General features: G+C 37.3%; 2 protein-coding genes across 5 annotated transcripts in view; one reads left to right on the top strand and one right to left on the bottom strand.

Annotated features, from left to right (window-relative positions):
• LRBA (LPS-responsive vesicle trafficking, beach and anchor containing) overlaps positions 1-18,711 on the top strand; it is a 566,714-nt gene that overhangs the window by 337,249 nt on the left and 210,754 nt on the right. The window lies entirely within an intron of this gene.
• On the bottom strand, positions 2,583-5,337 carry MAB21L2 (mab-21-like 2 (C. elegans)). The gene has a single exon (XM_005871407.2). The coding sequence runs from the start codon at positions 4,267-4,269 to the stop codon at positions 3,190-3,192; it is 1,080 nt and encodes a 359-aa protein (XP_005871469.1). The 5' UTR covers positions 4,270-5,337; the 3' UTR covers positions 2,583-3,189.

Genomic DNA, 18,711 nt, shown 5'->3' with positions numbered 1-18,711 from the left:
ATACGTGCATACACACATATATACATTCTGAATTTATTGGTGGGAGGTTCTTTGGTTTTGTAATCATGTGAATTATTAAGTTTTAGTGATTTAGAAGTATTTCAAAGTAGTTCTTGATGAAAATGTTATAATTTTATTGAAAACTTTATGATCATCTCTTGTCTTATGTGCATTTCTAACACAATGTTTCGAAATTGCTGCCTTTATTAACAGGATTTGGTAGATTGTACAAAAGGAAAGCTACAGTGAAACAGCTCATTTTGACCTTGATAATTCAGCTAATCCAGCATAGAGAAAACTTTAATTCAGATTTTTGCATTATTTTTTTTACTTTGTTACAGAGCTGAAATGTCTGGAAATGTTTTTTAGTTTCTTTAGGAAAGAAAAGTAACCAAAATGAATTACATTCTCTAATTTATGGTAGGTATTATGAGTTTCAGAGGCTGGAATTTAACTCAGAATATCGATTATGCTTTTGGACATATATGGCTTAAAGTCTAAATTGTGATTTAAGGTATCTAAGTAATTTTACTCAATATTGGAATTTTTGCCAGTCTTTGCAATTAGACTCATTGAAGTTATTTGCTCCTTTGGGGGAAGTTATAACTTTTATTTCTCTCTGATCTTATTCTGTGTAGCATCATTAAATTAATTTTTCCCCTGTTGCTTGTGCAATGCAGGGATCTTTTACCTTAGTCACAGAAATTGTTTTGTACCACAGCAATCTGCCTAACGTTACAGAAATAAAAACTTCTGCTAATTTATATTGAACAATTTGTCAGTCTGTTTTTGGAAGAATTTTTTATTTTGTATAGACATTGGTGCTTTAAGGTTGTTTGTAGTGAGGACACTTACGTTGTTGCAGTGGTTTTCTTTTTTAGTTGCATCAAATTAAATGAGGAGGAGAAAAGATACTGAATTTGGGGCAATTTTGTTTCTTCTTGTCAAAAGTTAAAAGCTTTTCCTGGGATAATTAGAGGGAGATATGTGTCTAATGCTGTAAGTACTTTTGAGAGTGAAAAAATGGTCATTTTAAGATGTTATTTTAATCTTTTAAACTAAACATTGTCTTTAAATCATTACTTTGTAAATGTAAGACCTATTACTTGCTTTGAAAACATTCTTAAGAATCAGAACATTTTCCCCAGAGAATAAATTCATTTTTATTATTAAAAAAAAGTAGTGTGTTTGTCTGCACCACTTACTATTACAGTGCATTTGTTCTGCATCTACAGGAAGAGAGACCAGAAAAGACATAGATTTAGAGTGGAGATGATTTCAGAGCTAATAAGATCAAAGTTTATATTTCTAGACTAGAACTATTTTTACTATGGAAATTTCACCAGGAAATCTTATGACTGAACCCTGTTTGGTCAAGTGAACCAGAGCTCTAAGTACCTTCCTTGTTTTTCATCCATCTCTCCTGTTGTCCTGCTGCTCATCCGTCCTTATACTCCCTCCCCCACTTCTCCCTCTGTTCTTTAAAATTTTTCTTTATATCTCTCATTCATGGATTTTCTCAATAAATTAAAAACTGGGATAATTTAAAGAATAAATTTTACAGTATAACATCTGACATATATTCTGTACCTGTGCCTCATCATTAGCATATCTAATGGAGTACATAGTTGCCTCCAATATGAAGAAGAGAAATCAGTTCCTTTCGGATACTTTCAGTTTTACAAATTACTTTATAATCATTTATTTCCTTGTTTTAAAAAGAAACCTTTCTTAAAGTTGAAATGTAATGGGTATATTGGATTTTACCATAGAAAGGCAGAAAGAGCAGAAAAGTACTTTTCCTATTTGTAAATTCTTGAAACAGTAATATTCTTTTGGTCAGAAATACTGTATCCAAACTTTTTTTGTTTGAATTGCCTATAAGAAGCTTCAGAATAATCATGAAAAATACTGGGGATTTAAAAAAATGACCATAGTGTTGGCATTTATAACTAAGCAGTTTAAAATATTGAAGTAATTCATAAATCTGGATTGTTCACAGTACCGTTTGCTAGGAAAAGGACTATTGCTATAACCACTTCATTCATTTTTGGTGCGGTTGATTTAACTGTTAAGTTTTTATTATTTAAAACTTAAAGAGGACAAATGATTGAAGGAAAAGTGTCAACTGATAGTGCTAACTCTTCAGAAAAGATCCATAAGTATTTCCTTTGTATTTCAGACTCAGAGTGAATTTTTAAAAATTATGGCATAAAAAGCAAATGTCTTCATTTTAAATGTGAAAAAAATTTTCTCTTTAAAAAATTAGGATCAAAATTTGTTTTTCCATATAAAATGTGTTCTTTTTTCAAGTGTGAAGGAAGATATTACTTTTAATCTTAAAATCTATAGTACAAACATATTATATAGTTGGGTAAAAATTAATATTTTCTCTTTTCTAAGGATTTTGGTGAGAACTTGTAATGATTAAACCTACAAAATGTGCTGTATTTGTAATTTTGCAAATTAGAGTTCAAATGGCAGCTTCTTGTATTTAGCTGCTCAAATTCACATCTTTACATTGTGAATTTTAAATTGTGATCTCACCTGCCTTCATTTAAGAACAATCCACAAACAGTCAATTACAATGTAAAGTAATATTTTTATTACTGTTTTCAACAAGACTGCTTAGGGTGAGGGTAGAGGTGCAAGAGAGGGAGGAGCACAGTCTGACATTGGCACTGAGATACATTTAACATCAGCAAAACTTTTTTTAAAAGAGAAATTTTACATATAATTAAATACTTTTTTTCACTTGGTGACAACATTCAGGCAACCCAAAACAAAATGAAATGAGGCAGAGAGAGAGAGAGAGAGAGAGAGAGAGAGAGAGAGAGAAAGGGAGAGAAGGAAAAGGGGAGAACTACTATACATTGATTTGAAAATGTACCTTGGGTTTCATTTTGTGGTGGCAAAGCCCGATTGCTTCTTTTGTGTGACCTCTTAAATTCACATTGTTTGGAAGAAAACGATCACTTTGTGCAAGAATGTGATTTTGTGTTGTTTGGTTTGTTGGTCGGGTTGCTCTCTTTTTGTTGGCTTGTGCATTCACGGAGGTCTGCTGCTTGGTTCCTGTTTCTTTCAGGTGGCTTACATAAAAGTTTGTGTCCGGAGTTCCCGCTGTTTGTCGTGTGTTGGGTGGATGAGAGCATTCCCGTTTGCATCGCTTTTCAAGCAGTCCCCAGCACCCTATAGTTTGTCCAGGCTTTTGGGATTGGTGAGAATTTCCCTGGCCAACCTCCAGGTCTGCTTGGCAGCACTCTCCAGGGCCGAGTGGGGCTTGCCCTGGAAAAGGTCGAGGTTGGGCAGAAAGTAGTGTGGGCAGCGGCGGCACTGCAGGCAGGAGATGAGCTGCAGCAGGATGCCGTTGAGCCGGTCGCCCAGGCACGCCTCGTCCCAGTCCGTTTCCCGCGGGTGTTTCTCGCACTCGTACAGCAGCAGCGTCTTCATGTGGTAGTTATTGAGTGGCTGGCCTGGCAGCTCCAGGTGGCGGTCCCGTAGGGTCTTCAGCACCGACAGACACTTGTTTCGGCAGCCGCCCATCAGCAGGCGGTTCTCGGCCTCCCCGAACTGTAGCACCCAGGCATCGCTCTCCGCGGAGCTCTGCTTGCCGGTCAGCGAGTAGCACTCCTTGGAGAGCAAGTTGAACCCTTCGGCCTTGACCTCCGCCACCCGGTTGGGGCCCGGCCAGGGGATGTGAGGCATAGGCCACTGTGCCGCACTGCGAGGCCAGATACCAGTGCACTTGAACGCCGGAGTGATCTGCACCACATAGCGCTCCCTGATGCGCAACTTGACTTCGCTGGTATCCGCGATCATCTTGACCACATCCCGATAGCTGCACTTGTCCACCGCCTGAGCCACCAGCGTCTGGAAACGTGAACGGATCTTACGCGCGGAGAGGTAGCCGGACGCTGTGATGAACTCAACCCAGAGAGACATGCTCCGCTTCCTACCGTCGCTCAGTTTGAGCACCGCGCAGCCGGGCAGAGAGCCGTCGTCCACGAAGTTGAAGACGCCCATCTGGTTGAGGTAGAGCACCACCTCGAATTCTGTGGGCGAGATGACCTCCAGCCCCTCGTAGCGGGCATCGATCTCGCTCAGGGAGCTGATGAAGCGAGGCTCCTGCACCTCCACTTCCTTTAGCACGTCCGAGACCACCTTACAGACCTCTCGGATGGTCTTGGCGATGGCCGCCTTGCGCGCTTGGCAGCGCTCCGTGTAGTATTTATTGAGCTGGTAAACCAGCTTGGCCTGAGCGGCGATCATGTTGGGGCACAGGTCCGGGCTATACACCGGCGTCTCGCAATACGTTGAGGGATCCAAGGCTCACACACTGGTGGTGGCCCTGCGGCTTGCAAAAGAGGCAGTGCGTTCCCCTTAAGCCCCACTTTCACTCTTGTTTTCCACCTGGGCTGACCCGCTGATGCTACAGCCGGCCAGATCTCTCTTTCCCCTCTGTCTGAAATCCTTTTCTTCTCCAGAAAATTAGAGGGGAAAAAAGTGATCTTTCAAAAAGAAAAGTACCTGCTGGGACTTTCTTGCTTTCTCTTGATATGTAAAATAAAGATGTGCTTGCCGGAGAGATAAGGGGGAGGAGGGAAAAGAGAAGACAAGGAAACTTCAGGTTAACAAAAGGTTTAGTTTAGAATAGATAATCTGCTGCCGAGATTGTCCAGAAATCTGGAAATGAGGTCTTTTAAGTGCCAAAGTAAATTTAAAAATAAAAGCGAAACATTCAGTGTTTCATTCTTAAACTTGTCTCCCAAGCTGGTAGGACTTCTTCACTCAGCGTAGGTGAGTGCCTTCCTCACCCTCCCCCAAATGTAAGGTGAAGGATGTAATTAATGTCCAAAGAGCAGCGAAGTGCACTGAGTCAGCGGCACCCTCGGAGGTGTGCAGACGTCCTGCGCTCTCAGCGTGCTGGTCTGGTCCCTTCTCAGGGGGTCCTGTTGTAGCGGTATTCCTCTTTTCCTGCTGGAGGCGTTGTTTGGACTGAACTTGATTGTTTGCAGTGGGTTCTTCTTGTTTTTCTCTAGGTGCAAACCGCTGGAAGTTGTTTGATATTCATTTCTGCTTCGTAATTTATAATCTTGGCCCTCACAAAATGTATTTTAATGTGACGAAGTCTTTGCTTGCGTTGCATCTGGGGTTTAGTTATAATGATTCTAGGGTTTTTCTTCTCCTCCCCCTTTAGGTTGCTTGTGCAGATTCCACTTTCTGAGTCCTCTCTCCCTCCTCCCCTCTGAGGTCTCTCTCCCTGTCCCCTCCTAATCTCTCTTCCCTCCCTTGCTCCCTCCCTTCCTCTTCTCTCTCCCTCTCTCTCTCTCTATCTCTCTCTCTTTCTCCCCCCTCCCCCCTCTCTAAATCTCTCTAGCTCTCTTTCGCTCACCTCTCACTCCCCACTCTCCCCTCTCCCTGCCTTGCTGTTTCCTGGAGTTATTTAGTTTATGAATGGTCCAGGGCCATCATGAGGGGGGTGGAGCTTCAGTTCGTACAATCGCTATCCAAGCTGTCACTGCTTTAGCCAATCCGAGAGAGAAGACAGGCATGCTTGGCCCACAGTAGCAGCCACCGCTGCGCTTGATAAAGAAAGGGTAAAGGGAGAAGTAAGAAAATAGGAGGAGATAGTAGAAGTCAAATGCACACACACATTTTACAGCCCCCTCTTCTTTATCCTCCTCTCTTATCAGTTGCAAGGAAGAACAAGAGTCTATATAGAAAGGACTTTCTGGAGATGACAGAGTAACTGGAGGGAGAGTCGCAGTGGTTCAGAAAGGTTCACTTTCCCCCCCCCCATCAACATGGTGAAGAAGGTGCAAACTAACAAAATTACTTTCGCTTAAGGCAAATGGGAGGAGGACAGGAATTTGGGAAAGGACCTAACATTTTCTAGATTTTCTCCCATAAAGTCTCCCCGCCCCCATTGTTGCTGAGAGCCAGAGCAATTGCTGTATAAGTGCACCAGTGTGTGGGGGGTGGGTATGGGGTGAGGGTTTATGACTATAAATCGCTTTTCAGTAATTTTCATGTGCTGTTGAAAAAAATGGGCAGGACAAAAGTAGTGCAAGCACCTTGTTTGATAATTGCTACCTCATAATTAAGAGTCAGCTATATTTAATGCTATTACTTTATTGTTACAAGGACAACCATAATTAACCAGTTATTAGAAAATATATTTAAGTTTCGAGAGATGGTGCAGATTTATAGATGGTAGAATTTTGTTGGATATATGTTTACATCAAAATAAACCACTGAAACTGTTTTAAGCTTAAAAACGAAAGGAAGTTAATGTGAACCTGAATCAAAATTTTCTTAAAATGCCAATATTGTAAATCTAATTTTGAATATTTTTGAAGGTAATACAGTTTCATTTGTAAAATGAATTTATTTTCATAATTGACTTTTGCTTTTAAAAGACTCACTACTGCAATGCAAAAATCTATAACTATCCTGTTATTGATTACACAGATGGCTTCACTCCTCCCTTGGCATTTCAGTGAAACACATGTCTGTGTTTTAGTGTATGTATTTTACCCATTGTAGCGTTTCGGTACTTTTGAATGAAAAAGCTATAACAGTGTTTGTGATTTGCTTAATATCAGGGTTTATGTTTGAACCTTGGATGTCTGTCTGGTTTCTGAGTCTTTTTTAGATAAATAGGTGGGATTATTATTATTACTATTTTTAGAGTCGGTAAGTTGTATTCTTTGATAATGCTGTAAGGATAAAACTCTATGAAGCCCTTTTGGGAAGACTGCATTTTGCAAAACCTGGCATGCAGCTTTTTCAAAATCCCTTGGGAGGGCTTGACTTGCTCTCTTAAAACGGGACCAGGTGAACCTGAATTCAGTTGCTTAGGGGAAGTTTATGTCTCTCCTCCTCCTTGATGCCAGATGCTTGGACCGCTTAGTCCTTTCTTATGTGGCTGTTGTGGTCCAATACCTTGTCACCCTTCACTTTTTTTGCCCTAAGTCCCTAAAGAACCATTGGGACATTTTTTAAAAAATTAAGTCGAATTTATTGCGTGGAATCTGTGTTCAGTAGTGAGGGGTTGGGATGAACAGTTGGAAGTAAGCATACTTGAAATTCGGACACAGCTTTAGTCAACTATTCAGGAGTGGCAGAGAGGTGGGGCGGCCTCGGGACCCCAGCCTTGGGGGAGGAGGGAGGGGACGCTGGGCTGCCTGAGGATCCTGAGCTGCGGCGCCTTCGGGGGTTGGCGTGTGGGAAGCCCAGACTCCGTGGATAACCCGCTTATTGCCTGTGGGTCACACCGGCGCCCTGGGAAATATTAGTGGGCAGGAGGGACACTTTGGTGCAGGGAGTTGTGTGACCAGCCAGGAAAGGGTCCTTAGCCTCGTCTCCCGAGGGCAGTTACTGGGGAGAGACTCCTGGCAGGGCCAGAGGGGGCAATGCTTTCCCTTCCCAACCTTCGAGGTGGCAGCTTCTTCAGTGCCTCCTGTCCTCACGGCCTGAGGTGCCCCTGGGAGTGAGTGTTTGCAGAAAGGTCTGGGGTGACCGCGGTAGTGCATCCTCTGGGCCATGGCGCTGCCTACTGTCAGTGCAGGGTAGGCGCCCAGGGACGCCAGTCCATGCCTTCTTTGCCTAGTGAGGCGGCCCAGGCCGTGCTGAGCTAGACGCCATTGCCTGATACCCCGCTCCTCTTCGCTCCTCTCCTCTCATCTTCGCTCTGTCAAGCACAGCTAAGTTTCTTGCACCCTTTTCCCAGCGTTTCTCCACTTTTACAACAGAGGCTGAGAGTTGATAAAACATTACAAATGTTTTGATTTAAAAACAATCCATTACCAATTTACCCTGTCTAAGGTAGATGCTCTAGTAAATAATAAATCAGTTAAACAAAGGCGACTTTAATTTATTGTCACGGTACTAATTAGAAACATCATTCGAGCAATAAACTTAAACACTTCCAGCAAATAATGCTCCCTCTTGCCAGTTCCCTTCTCCCCCTCCCCCACCCAACTCCCTAGGCCGCCTCTGCTCTCCGAACTGAACTGCTTCTGCTCTGTGTTTGCGAATCCGCTCTCTTCCTCTGGTTGAATAATTGAAGGGGGAAACGGTATCTGCGGAGGCTGTAATTGAAGAGCCCCTGTCACCTCTGCTTTTATGTATGTTAGTATAGAAGTCCATCAGCAGCTCCTTGATGGTGTATTAAAACGAAGTGGCAGCCCCTTCTGCAGGAGATACCATATTCTATTAAAGGAGACCAAGTGAGAGAAAGAAACTCTAGACTAGAGGCTAAAAGCCACTTCAAGTCTTCAGGCCGATTGATCTGTATTCTCTTGTTATAATCCATCTCATCATACTTGAGTTAATGAGGCAAAAGAGGGGGAGCGAAATCTGATGGTCCTTGACAAATTCATTAGGGAGGCTGCAGGACATTTTATTTGACTGTTAAACATCTTGTTTGTTTGGTTTAGACAGTGCCAACATCAGCTTGCTTCTGCCCAGACCTGTGATGTTAGGATAGCTGCAGACATTCCTAAAAAGAGGAGGACATTCAGGGTGTGATTTGAATTTTTTGTTTTGGATTTCCGGTAGTCCATAACCTTCAGACTTCTCTAGGCTTTACCTTCACCATCATCATTACATTCGGTACGTTTTATGAGGATGTAGAAGGTAAAACTGAGGTGGGGTGTTTTTAGTTACTATAAACTAAAATGTGTATGTTTAAACTTTAGTCTGAAAATTTCCTGTATCCTTTAAAAAATGAGTCAAGTTTTAGCAAATACTATACTAGTTAGTAAAAAAATGTGAATGTGTAAGTTCCACATTACACATTACATCCTGTTTTTACTTGATCCTGGTTAAATAAACTTTTAATTATTAATTGAATTTCCTCTCGTAGTGAAACACGAAAGCCAGAACCTTAGAAATAAAGATTTTAACTATTTGTACAAATAAGATATTTTCAAAATAAAATTGGTATATTTTAACTTGGGGGGCCTTTTTATATTTAAAATTAGAAGCAGAACTGAGTGCTCTCTGAATGGTGTTAAAGTAAGGTGATGAGTTAACCAAATACTTAAAAAACTGAAAATATTTCTTATTGAAGAATAATGAACAATTAGGCTAAATGCTGATGTTATATTTTATTTGAAGATAATAATACAGTATTTTATTTTCCCAAAAACCTTTTCTTGGAAGGAAACAAACAGTTCAATTGTGATACTTTCTTGAATAGAGAATTCAGTTATCTTTTTCTTCAGCAGTTGACTTAAAGAGCCTGAGCTCAAATGCTTTCAGAAAGAACCCTGGCTTCCATTTCTAGGCAAACAGTATGAGGAAAAAGGAAAGCTAATGCTTTTTGCCTGTCATTTTTGTGCATTGCTGCACCGCTGATGAAGCTGGAACTGCTGGAGGGAATACATGGATTTGAAAAGAAGTGATTCAGTAGTTCATGTTGTGTTTCTCAGATGCAAAACCAAACTAATGGTTGAAGTCAGTGCTTCTGTACATCTGACAGTTATAATCCTGTTTATATTTCCAGAGAATACAGAATCCTCAAACAGCTTTATTTTTTGCTGATATTTAGTTATAAGAAATAAATGTATTTACTGAGTTAAACTTCAGTGCATTTTCTACTTTATCATATCACTGAGAGTAAAAAGATACCGTTATTTTATTACCTTTAGAAATAGCATATAATAATATTTACTAAAGAGTATACAGATACTAGATTGCATGACTAGATTGCATGATAATGATATTGTCTTCTAAGAAAACATTTACATATTAAAAAATAATCAGATTATTAACTTAAAAAATCCAACTCTGAAGGATTTGTACTTTTTAAAAAACAAAGGACCACATGTTTGCCTATATATGTTCTGATCATCTAAAATCTGATTTTGAAACATATATGACGTTGCTAAATTTTTGGTTCGTATACAGTTAATTATTCAACATATTTATAAAAATGCTTGGCTTTTTTAATGCTTGACTTTTTAAAAACAAAATTTTTTTTGGTCAAGATATTAATGGGGAAATAAATAACTATTAATTTTCTGGTTTTAAAATTCCAGTCAAAACAAAAAGAAAATAATCCAGACAATGTGTTAGTGTATTAGTTGATGAAATTTTATTGAAGTAATTACATTAAAATATCTGTAAGAAACTTTAACAACAACACTGTCAGATTTATACTATTCACATTGTATTAAAAGTCAAATCAAACCACTTTTTTTCCCCTATTCTGATCTAATTTTCCCAAACTCTTAAGTATCATAGAGATTGTTTGTGTATATTGATAACTATTATTCTGGAATCAATCTAGCAAATAATCAGTAACTGAATATTTTCTTTGAAGAGTTCACTCTAGTGCCTATTAATTATAAATGATAAAAAATGTTGCTGGAACAAGTTTTTTCTAACACCCCCACCCCTCACAAAATAGCTTTTGATTGGTAACCCAGGAGTAGTATTGTTCTCATGTGAACAGTTTGAACTTAAGATAACGTTCTGTTAAGTAAAAGCAATAGCTTTAACTTTGTATAGTGAGCCTATCAAGCTGTACTGAAAAATAAATGTTTTTATGTACTTTTGAGTATTGTTTGTGGGCCTTTTATGTTTGTTTGGGTTACGTGGGACAATATATATGATTAGTGATGTTTATACCTATTAGACATTTACAAGTCTAATTCTTACATTATTTAGTAGGATGAGAAAATTCAGAGTATGATACATGTTAGTTTTTCCCCAAGCTGAATAACAACTGTATATATGAGTACTTTATTAAGCTGTGCAGAGTTTGATCTCACCAAAATGTATAATGATAGAGCAAAGAACCTGGACTCATGAAAGTGGAAGTAAACAGCTTTTAGCCTGACTGAGAAGTGAATGCTATTGTATTACTGAGCTAGGATATGAAATTTAAGGAAATTCAAGTTAATTCAGCAAGAATTTTTCAGAAGGTGTTTCATTGAACTTATTGTAGTCTGACTTATGTTGTATTCGTCTTTTGGTCTTACCCATAAATCATTTAGCCTTTTCTCATTTCAAATATATACATTTTTGAGTTTTACCTATGATATTCTTTTATTTCCATATATAGTTAAACATTTGCTCTGAAAAGTTAGAGTAAGATCCATCTATCCTCCCTTCCTCCCTCTATCCCCCTCTTTATCCTTCCCTTTCTTCCTTCTTCCCTTCCTTTCCTTAACAATTTGAACTTACTAAAGTACTGTGAGGTAAATATTAAATTTTACCTGTCAAATAACTTTGTCTTTCATAACTCACTATAAAATCTTCAACAATGAGAGGGTGCTTTTAGTGGAGCCAACTCTTAACCATTTAAGGAATGATTACATAATTTTTGGAATCTTATTTGTTTTTCTTCCACAAATTTTACTGGTCTTTTAATATCACTTACAGAAAATAGATAGGAAAATGAGGATTAGTGAATATTGAAATTGATGCCAAATAAATCCAAATGTTATGGTTTAATGAAGGTGTGATATCCTTTGTTTAGAAGCTACTACTGCTGACTCACTTGTAGAACATGGTTCTTCAGATCTTAGAGCCATCCCCGTTCCCATTTCTACTTCCCCTTTGTGATCAGTGCCAGATATTTATGGAACAGATGATTGAGATTAGGGGTGTAGATTATGCCGTACTGAGCTGTACTTAGTTCAGATTCTATATATTTTTTGGTCATTTGAGACATATTATGGACCTGTGTTTAAAATTATTAGTTAAGCATATCCTATTGGTAATTTTTTGTTATTCTGAAGGAAAACTAACCTTTTTAAACATCTTAGTTTATTTTAAAATATATCTGTTCTTTAGCACTTCATCTGTATTATTAGTAGTAGTAATAATCTGGCATCAATCTTCTAAGATTTCAGGGAATTTTTAATGGACGTTTTGTTATTTTCAATGGAAATGTTAAAAATCTAGCTTGTTCCTTCTTTCAAACATTGTGAGTTAGAGTAAAAATGATGTGCTGAGACGTTACACTAATTCTTTGTAGTGGTTAAACAACAACAAAAATCCTTCATGGTTCTAGTCTAGGTATAGAAGATATCTGTATGGTATAAATGAAATAATATTTGATCTGAAGAACTGAAAATTTTCTTTAACCATCTGAAATAAAGCTAGGATATAAAACAGCTGTCTTGGCCTGTGAATATCAAGGTTCTGCCAGTCTGTTTCTTTTCTGAGGTTTTTCCTATCTTCCCTTATTATCTTTGGATCCTACAGCATCATTCTCTTATGTTCCGACTGGTTTTGTCTCTAGACAAAACCTGGGTTAGTAGGTTTAAATCAGCCTAGATAGAGTGAAACATCTTTGATCTATGGCTATGACTGTTTTCAAATGATTTGCTTGCTGGGACCAGACACTATCCATGCCCTTTCACTTTGCTATCAGATAGGTACACACAGAGGACCTGAAAGGCTACCAGATGCACAGTTAATCATCATATTAGATAAGTGAAGGGTTCCAAGAATGCTCAATTAGAACTTCTATTTCTAATAGTTATTTGTTCTACAGTACCTTGTTGGGTAAATGCTCTGCACATCTTCTAATCTTTTCTGCAAATTAGTCAAAACGTTCTATAAATTGTAGCATCAATTAAAAATGAATGACACAAAACTATGTATTTTTTAAACATTAGAAGGTTGTTGCTATCACATAACTAACATGGATAGATAAAGTAAAGGGAGACAGTCCTGAATTTTGTTCTAGCTTGGCTACAAGTGAGCTAAGTGAACTTGATCAAGTGACTATTTCTACTCACTATTTTTTCAGTTTTAAAATGGGGATATGGATTAGGAGGGTTTTTTCCCTACCTTTTCTAGATACAAAAAAATCATCAATTTCCTACCATGACATGAGTAAAGTTGTTGTTTATATCTATTAGTTTATTTCAAATTAGAAATATTTTTGCAAAATTTAGGCTTTGGTGCTGCTTCATTATAAGTTCATGAAAAAAACTTTTTAAATCTTAACCCAAGGATATGTTTTTTTTATTGCTTTTTTTTTTTTTTTTAAGAGAGAGAGGGAGAGAAACATCTATCAATTGCCTTCTGTACACACCCTGACCAGGGACCGAACCTGCACCTAGGTGTGTGCCCTGACCGGGAATCAAACCCATAATTTTTTTGGCGTACAGAGCCATTCGCCAACCAACTGAGCCACCCGGCCAGGGCAATACATGATATTTTTTAACATGAAAAAAGTCATATAAACGAATAAACTTACAGATGGTTATAGTTTGTGTTTTAGATTTAAGGAAAAAAATGACAAATTATAGATTGAAGACAGTTGTGAGGGACAACCAAATAGCAACATGTAATAAATTCTAAGAGTATGCTGATTATTGTTGGTAGTCGTTGCATCATAAAATATGAAAACAAGCCAGGCTGTGTATTCTTGTATATATAGAAGAACATTGTTTTAAAGGTGTCCACAAGGTTAGCAGGTTTGTTTTTTCTTAAAATGTTGAGTTGACTCAGTGTTTTTGGCATTTCCATTAAGAGGTATTCTATAAATATTAGATCTTGAAGCTAAAAAAAAAAGCAAGTTCACAATTAACCTTTTAAAAAATATAGTAACACCAGTCTTCTTCTTAGAGAAATGACATTCTTCTTAGCAACTATAATATTACCATATGCATGTTGTGTTAAAGATAGATCCAAGCAGAGAAATGGTTTTGAAAACATGAGTCACTAAAGTAAGTAAAGTTTTATACTGCTTTCTCATGCTTTTCTCTTGTTTTCATCAGAAGATCTGACAAGCATAAAAGTGTTAACATCTTTTATTTTACAGATGTTCTTAGTTTCCTCTCAAACTGTAAAAGATGCTGTATCAGAGCAGCATGGTAGGAAATAATTTCAACACCTCCCTTCACTTATGCAGTCGTTTATTGTCTAAGCTCGTGGATATTTTTGGAGAGAGGGGGAAGTGAGGCAGGGAAAGACCTCATATGGAGGCCTAATTTTTCTCATTTTGAGATATCGCTCAATCAGTCTGTCTTCTGTATTATAAATTCTTTCTAAAATAGTTTTTCAGTTAGAGTTATTTTCACTTCTGTGTTGTGTTCATTGGAAGTATCTCATTAATGCAATAGCAGTGCCAGGTGACCACTGAGAAAGTTGTTGATGGACACTCTGTGGGTTTGCAAAGTGCAAACCTAAAAGACTAAGAGATGAGAAATGCATTGCTATTGGTGAATTTATGTTTTATCTCACTTCTCTTGAAAATTTATGAGTGGCATGGCTTAAGGGTGCTGGAGTTGTGTGTTCCAGGGCTTGCCCCTACTGATAACACCCTTGTTGGCGTGAAAGTGCAATGCAAATTATGACAGTTACAACCTTCTGTTTTGTTTAACCTGTCAGTAGATTTCCTGGCTCAGTGCTGAGGGCAATGGTGTGTTCAGCTAGTCCATATTCACCTAAACTTAAAAGGTCAGGTTTCTACAGGCAAGCCTAGTCAAAGCCTAATTGATGAGGAGGGCATGGAGACAGAATTTACTGTTCTGTTGGCTAGTTTCATATCGTTAGGTTGTCCTGAAAGCATCAGGCAGTCACAGCCCCTTTCATGTAAGTGCTGACCCTAGACAGGAGCTGACAATCAAAGGAGGCAGCCACAGGAACCAGTGCAAGTAGGCTATTGATTTTTCAGTTAGGTCTAAGTAGTTTGTAGTATGGGTAATGGGTGACAGAGGCAGGTATGTCATTATCAATGAGCTCCAGAACAGTAGCGACAACCCTCTCTCATATTTCCTTCCCCACTGACAGTATGCATCCAGAGGCGGTCAATAAATCGCCCAACCTTTAACTGACAAGTGACTTGGAGGTTTAGGTTGAGGGGTGGAAGTTATAGAGCTAAACTTCTTTACTCGAACATGTACTGGATCTGGCAAGAGAGTCAGTAATTATATTGTAAGTTTCTGAAGTTTTAATTTCGATAAGACTGCGCAACTCTGAATATCAGAGTTTGCTTTTAAGCTTTTGAGCATTTAAGAAGCATATTTACCTAGTTAAGAAATAAATGAGCCAATTAGTTATAAAGGTACCCTGCAAGGTTAATTAAGATAAGTTCTTATGTAAAGTTTTGCTTTTATTGTAGACTAGATCCTTATTTAATCATGATATCCCTGTTACAAAAGTTCAGCAGTTAGAAATTGCCTCTCAAAATCCTTTTTAATTTCTAGTCCTCTCTTAAATGTTTTGACTGCAGACCAATTTTAAATAGAGGGAAAAAAACTTGAACCATTTGTAAATATGATGTATTAGCCACTAACAGTTGCTATTTGACCTTCAAATTCGTTTTATATTACTTTTCACAATAAAATAGTCAGGAATAGACCACTTAATGATTAAAGTTTGATGAATTATGGTTGCTTCTGAATTTAAAAAGAAGTGAGGCTGATTTTTGTTTTAAAAGCATTTCATATGGATATTTATGTTAAAAGATAGATACAATTTATGTTCACATAAACACAAAAGTGTAACAGGTTTTGACTAAAAGTTCACATGTTCTAAAAGGATATAAAATAACTTAGAGATACTTTTAATTTAAACCAACCTCTATTTTGTTACTAAACGTAAGGAACATACAGAGAAGATAATATTTATAACTAGAAGTGGGAGTTTGGGCTGTACCAGGTTCCTTGCAAACTATCACATGCTTACATTTTTTGAAAACTTTAAACAAATTGAAGTAAAACAGAAAAGTAAATGTTTTTTAAAACTTCCTTAAATAACTTATCACTGTGATATCTTGTTTAACACTGTGATATTATACAGAACCAGAGTGAAAGTCTAGCATCATCTAGCTGCAGAGTACCCTGCATGACCACATGAATCATTTTCATTTGTCTAATGCAACTGAAATTCCTTAAAAAAACAACAACTAACCAGCAGGTTAAGGGTATTGGTGCTTAAATATTTTCTTAAGTTTGCAGTGATATATCTGTAATACCCGTCTTCTACTCTAAGGAACAGAGAATATAAATTCGAATGTAGTGAAAGATGGCTACTATCGAACTATTGCAATCTTATTTTAAGGAAGCTTTGGGGTTATGAAATAAATATTTAGAGAAATTTTATTCAGATTTCTTGAATTAATTACCTTATGGGGCTTACACATTGTTAAAGCAAGATTCCTTTTAGAGTCAGTTTCCCCCATGTTGTGTATTAAGTCATTCACTTAACCTGTGTTTTTCTATTGGATTACATAAAAGATTTAGCTGAGAATCTTGTCATCTTTATATTGTTAGCTATATTCTAGTTGCAGCTTCTTTTGCTGTACTTGCAATCTTTCCTGAATAGAGTGTTGTTGTTGTTTTTTTCATGATTTAAAAAAAAAAGCTGAAGAAGGGACAAATTAAATTTTCATGAAAGAAAATCCTAATCAGCAGTGACAGTATAAGAGAAAGATGATTGCCACTTGGTCATTGTGGAGAGGCACTTAGATTTGGTGTCAGTGCTTCTGTTAATGATGACTAATGTCTTTCTTGAAGCAAGTGCATGCTCCCACATACTGCTACAGACTAGACAGAGGGCTCAGCAGTAGGCACTACTCAGCACAGGCGTTGGGTGTCCTACAACAAAGGCTTTTTTTTTTTTTTGCAGTCAATTTGGCAGTCTCTGTTATTAGAAAAATGCAAACATAATTCTGAGGCATTTAACAACACATTTGAAACTTTTATGTCTAATACTAAGAGATGTTATTTTTAAATTAGAATGTAAAGAAATCAAGCAACATTAATGAGATGTGCTCCCTATTTTGTCACCTACAGGAATGGGCACATAACATACATTTCCACTGCACAGGATCACTTGTATTAGGAAAGTTTTAAAAAGAGACAGACTTGCAGCAGGTTCATTTCATACTGCATGGCTATATCCTGAACAAACACTTTGTAGTTATAAAAGAGAATGCATGACTCAAAAGATCTTTTTAGATCTTTTCATCTTAAATATATTGGTTACAAAAAAGATGACATGTGTTGTTTCTTCAGCTTTCCCCCAAAGTCTAAGACCTTTCAGAAGGGCATTTGCAATGCTTGTCATATTTTTTCATATATATCTTATTGGCCTGACATGTCTTGAGAACCATGAGAACACAGATGTCATTGCATTCAGACAACACTAATTACTCTGGGATTTTTGCAGCCTCAGTGCCCGCATGTAACTGTCGATTATGATTGTTCATGCAGCCTACAGTGAGGACAGTTTGCACATGAAAATAGTGAGACACAAAAATAGTGAGATGGGCCTTTTAATCCCCTATTGTTCTCCAATAGAAGTTAGAATTAAAAAAATTCCTGACACATCAATTTCATTCCCTATTTTACATTTGAACCATATTTGGGCAACATTTTCCTTTCTGAAGTAAGTGTATTATGCTTTAGAGTTCAGTGAAATCTATTATCCATCTGTTCTTTAACCTTCTTGAACAATGTTCTACATTACTTTGTCTTTAAGCTACATGGGAAATTTCTTTATGTAGCTTATAGTTTGAGAGAAACACTAATTGTCGTATGAGTCTTTAGAAAGTGACAGTGCAACACAATAAATATGTATGATGTGTTCTTCTGGAGTGCAATTTAATGTTTAATGAGAAGCTGCAGCAAATATGGTTAGTCTCAATTTAGATAAGTGCAATCATCTTATGCTTTTAACACAGGTCAGTTCTTTTCTTTGTTTTATTCTCTCTGTAACATTCTGGATTTCAGTTGATGATTCATGGTGTTTAGGTGGTTTTCAAATATCAGAGGTCAAATGGTGGTCAGATCTGGGCCCTCAATATTAAATGTGAAGACCAAATACATGTTTTGATATAAAGCATAATCTATGTTAATCACCGATTGAAAATAGAAAATGCCAATAATGTAACTTCATATGCTGATAAAGCAGAAATGGAAGCAGCTTGATCAAAGATGTATGATGAGATAAAACTGCAGTCTCTGCTGTACAGTTATAGTAATTATGACTAATGAACCGTCCAGTCTGGATGAAATGGCATGCCCACAGGGACTGTGTCCAATCAGTTGTGACTTATGCAAACTGAACAAACCATTGATGGGCTTCCAAATTCTGTATCACAAGAAATATATTCTTTGTTATTCATATAACTTTTGTGAGGGTAATATACAGGAATTGGAAGATATTTCAATATTGTTAAATATAAAATATAATTATTTTTCTCTTATCATATACTTATTTAATTTAAAACTAAACACTTATTTTTGTATGACCTCTGTTTAATTCTCCTTTCTTAAACACACTTTGGTTGGTACTGTAGTACAAATTCTGTGACTTTCCACTTGTTCTTCTATTGTACTCCTTTTGAACATTCCCTCTTTTTTAGAGCTCATTGTCAGGGTATATTGTTCACTAACCAGATATTGTAGATATGTTTTTACCATAATACAGGACCTGCAATGCATTTACTATGTGAGAGCCCTGTTCAAGTACTTTACCTATGTTAAGTCACAGATCCCCACAACAACCCTTTGAGGTGGGTGCTATTTATTATGACCATTTCACAGATGAATAAACTGAGATGTGGGAAGGTGAGTAAGTTGCCCAAGGTTATCTGCTCTTAATAACTTTAGATACCCTTGTAAAGGTTAGTTATATTCTTCTGGCCCAAACCTATTTCTAAATTATCCTCGCTTTCTTTTTCTTCAAACCAGGATTACTTTTTTGTTGTTTTCTAGCATCTGTCAAAACCGT

This window comes from Myotis brandtii, unplaced genomic scaffold, assembly GCF_000412655.1.
Source record: "Myotis brandtii unplaced genomic scaffold, ASM41265v1 scaffold34, whole genome shotgun sequence".
In the NCBI taxonomy this organism is placed as follows: Eukaryota; Metazoa; Chordata; class Mammalia; order Chiroptera; family Vespertilionidae; genus Myotis; species Myotis brandtii.
This window is presented reverse-complemented; position numbering and strand designations above follow the sequence as displayed.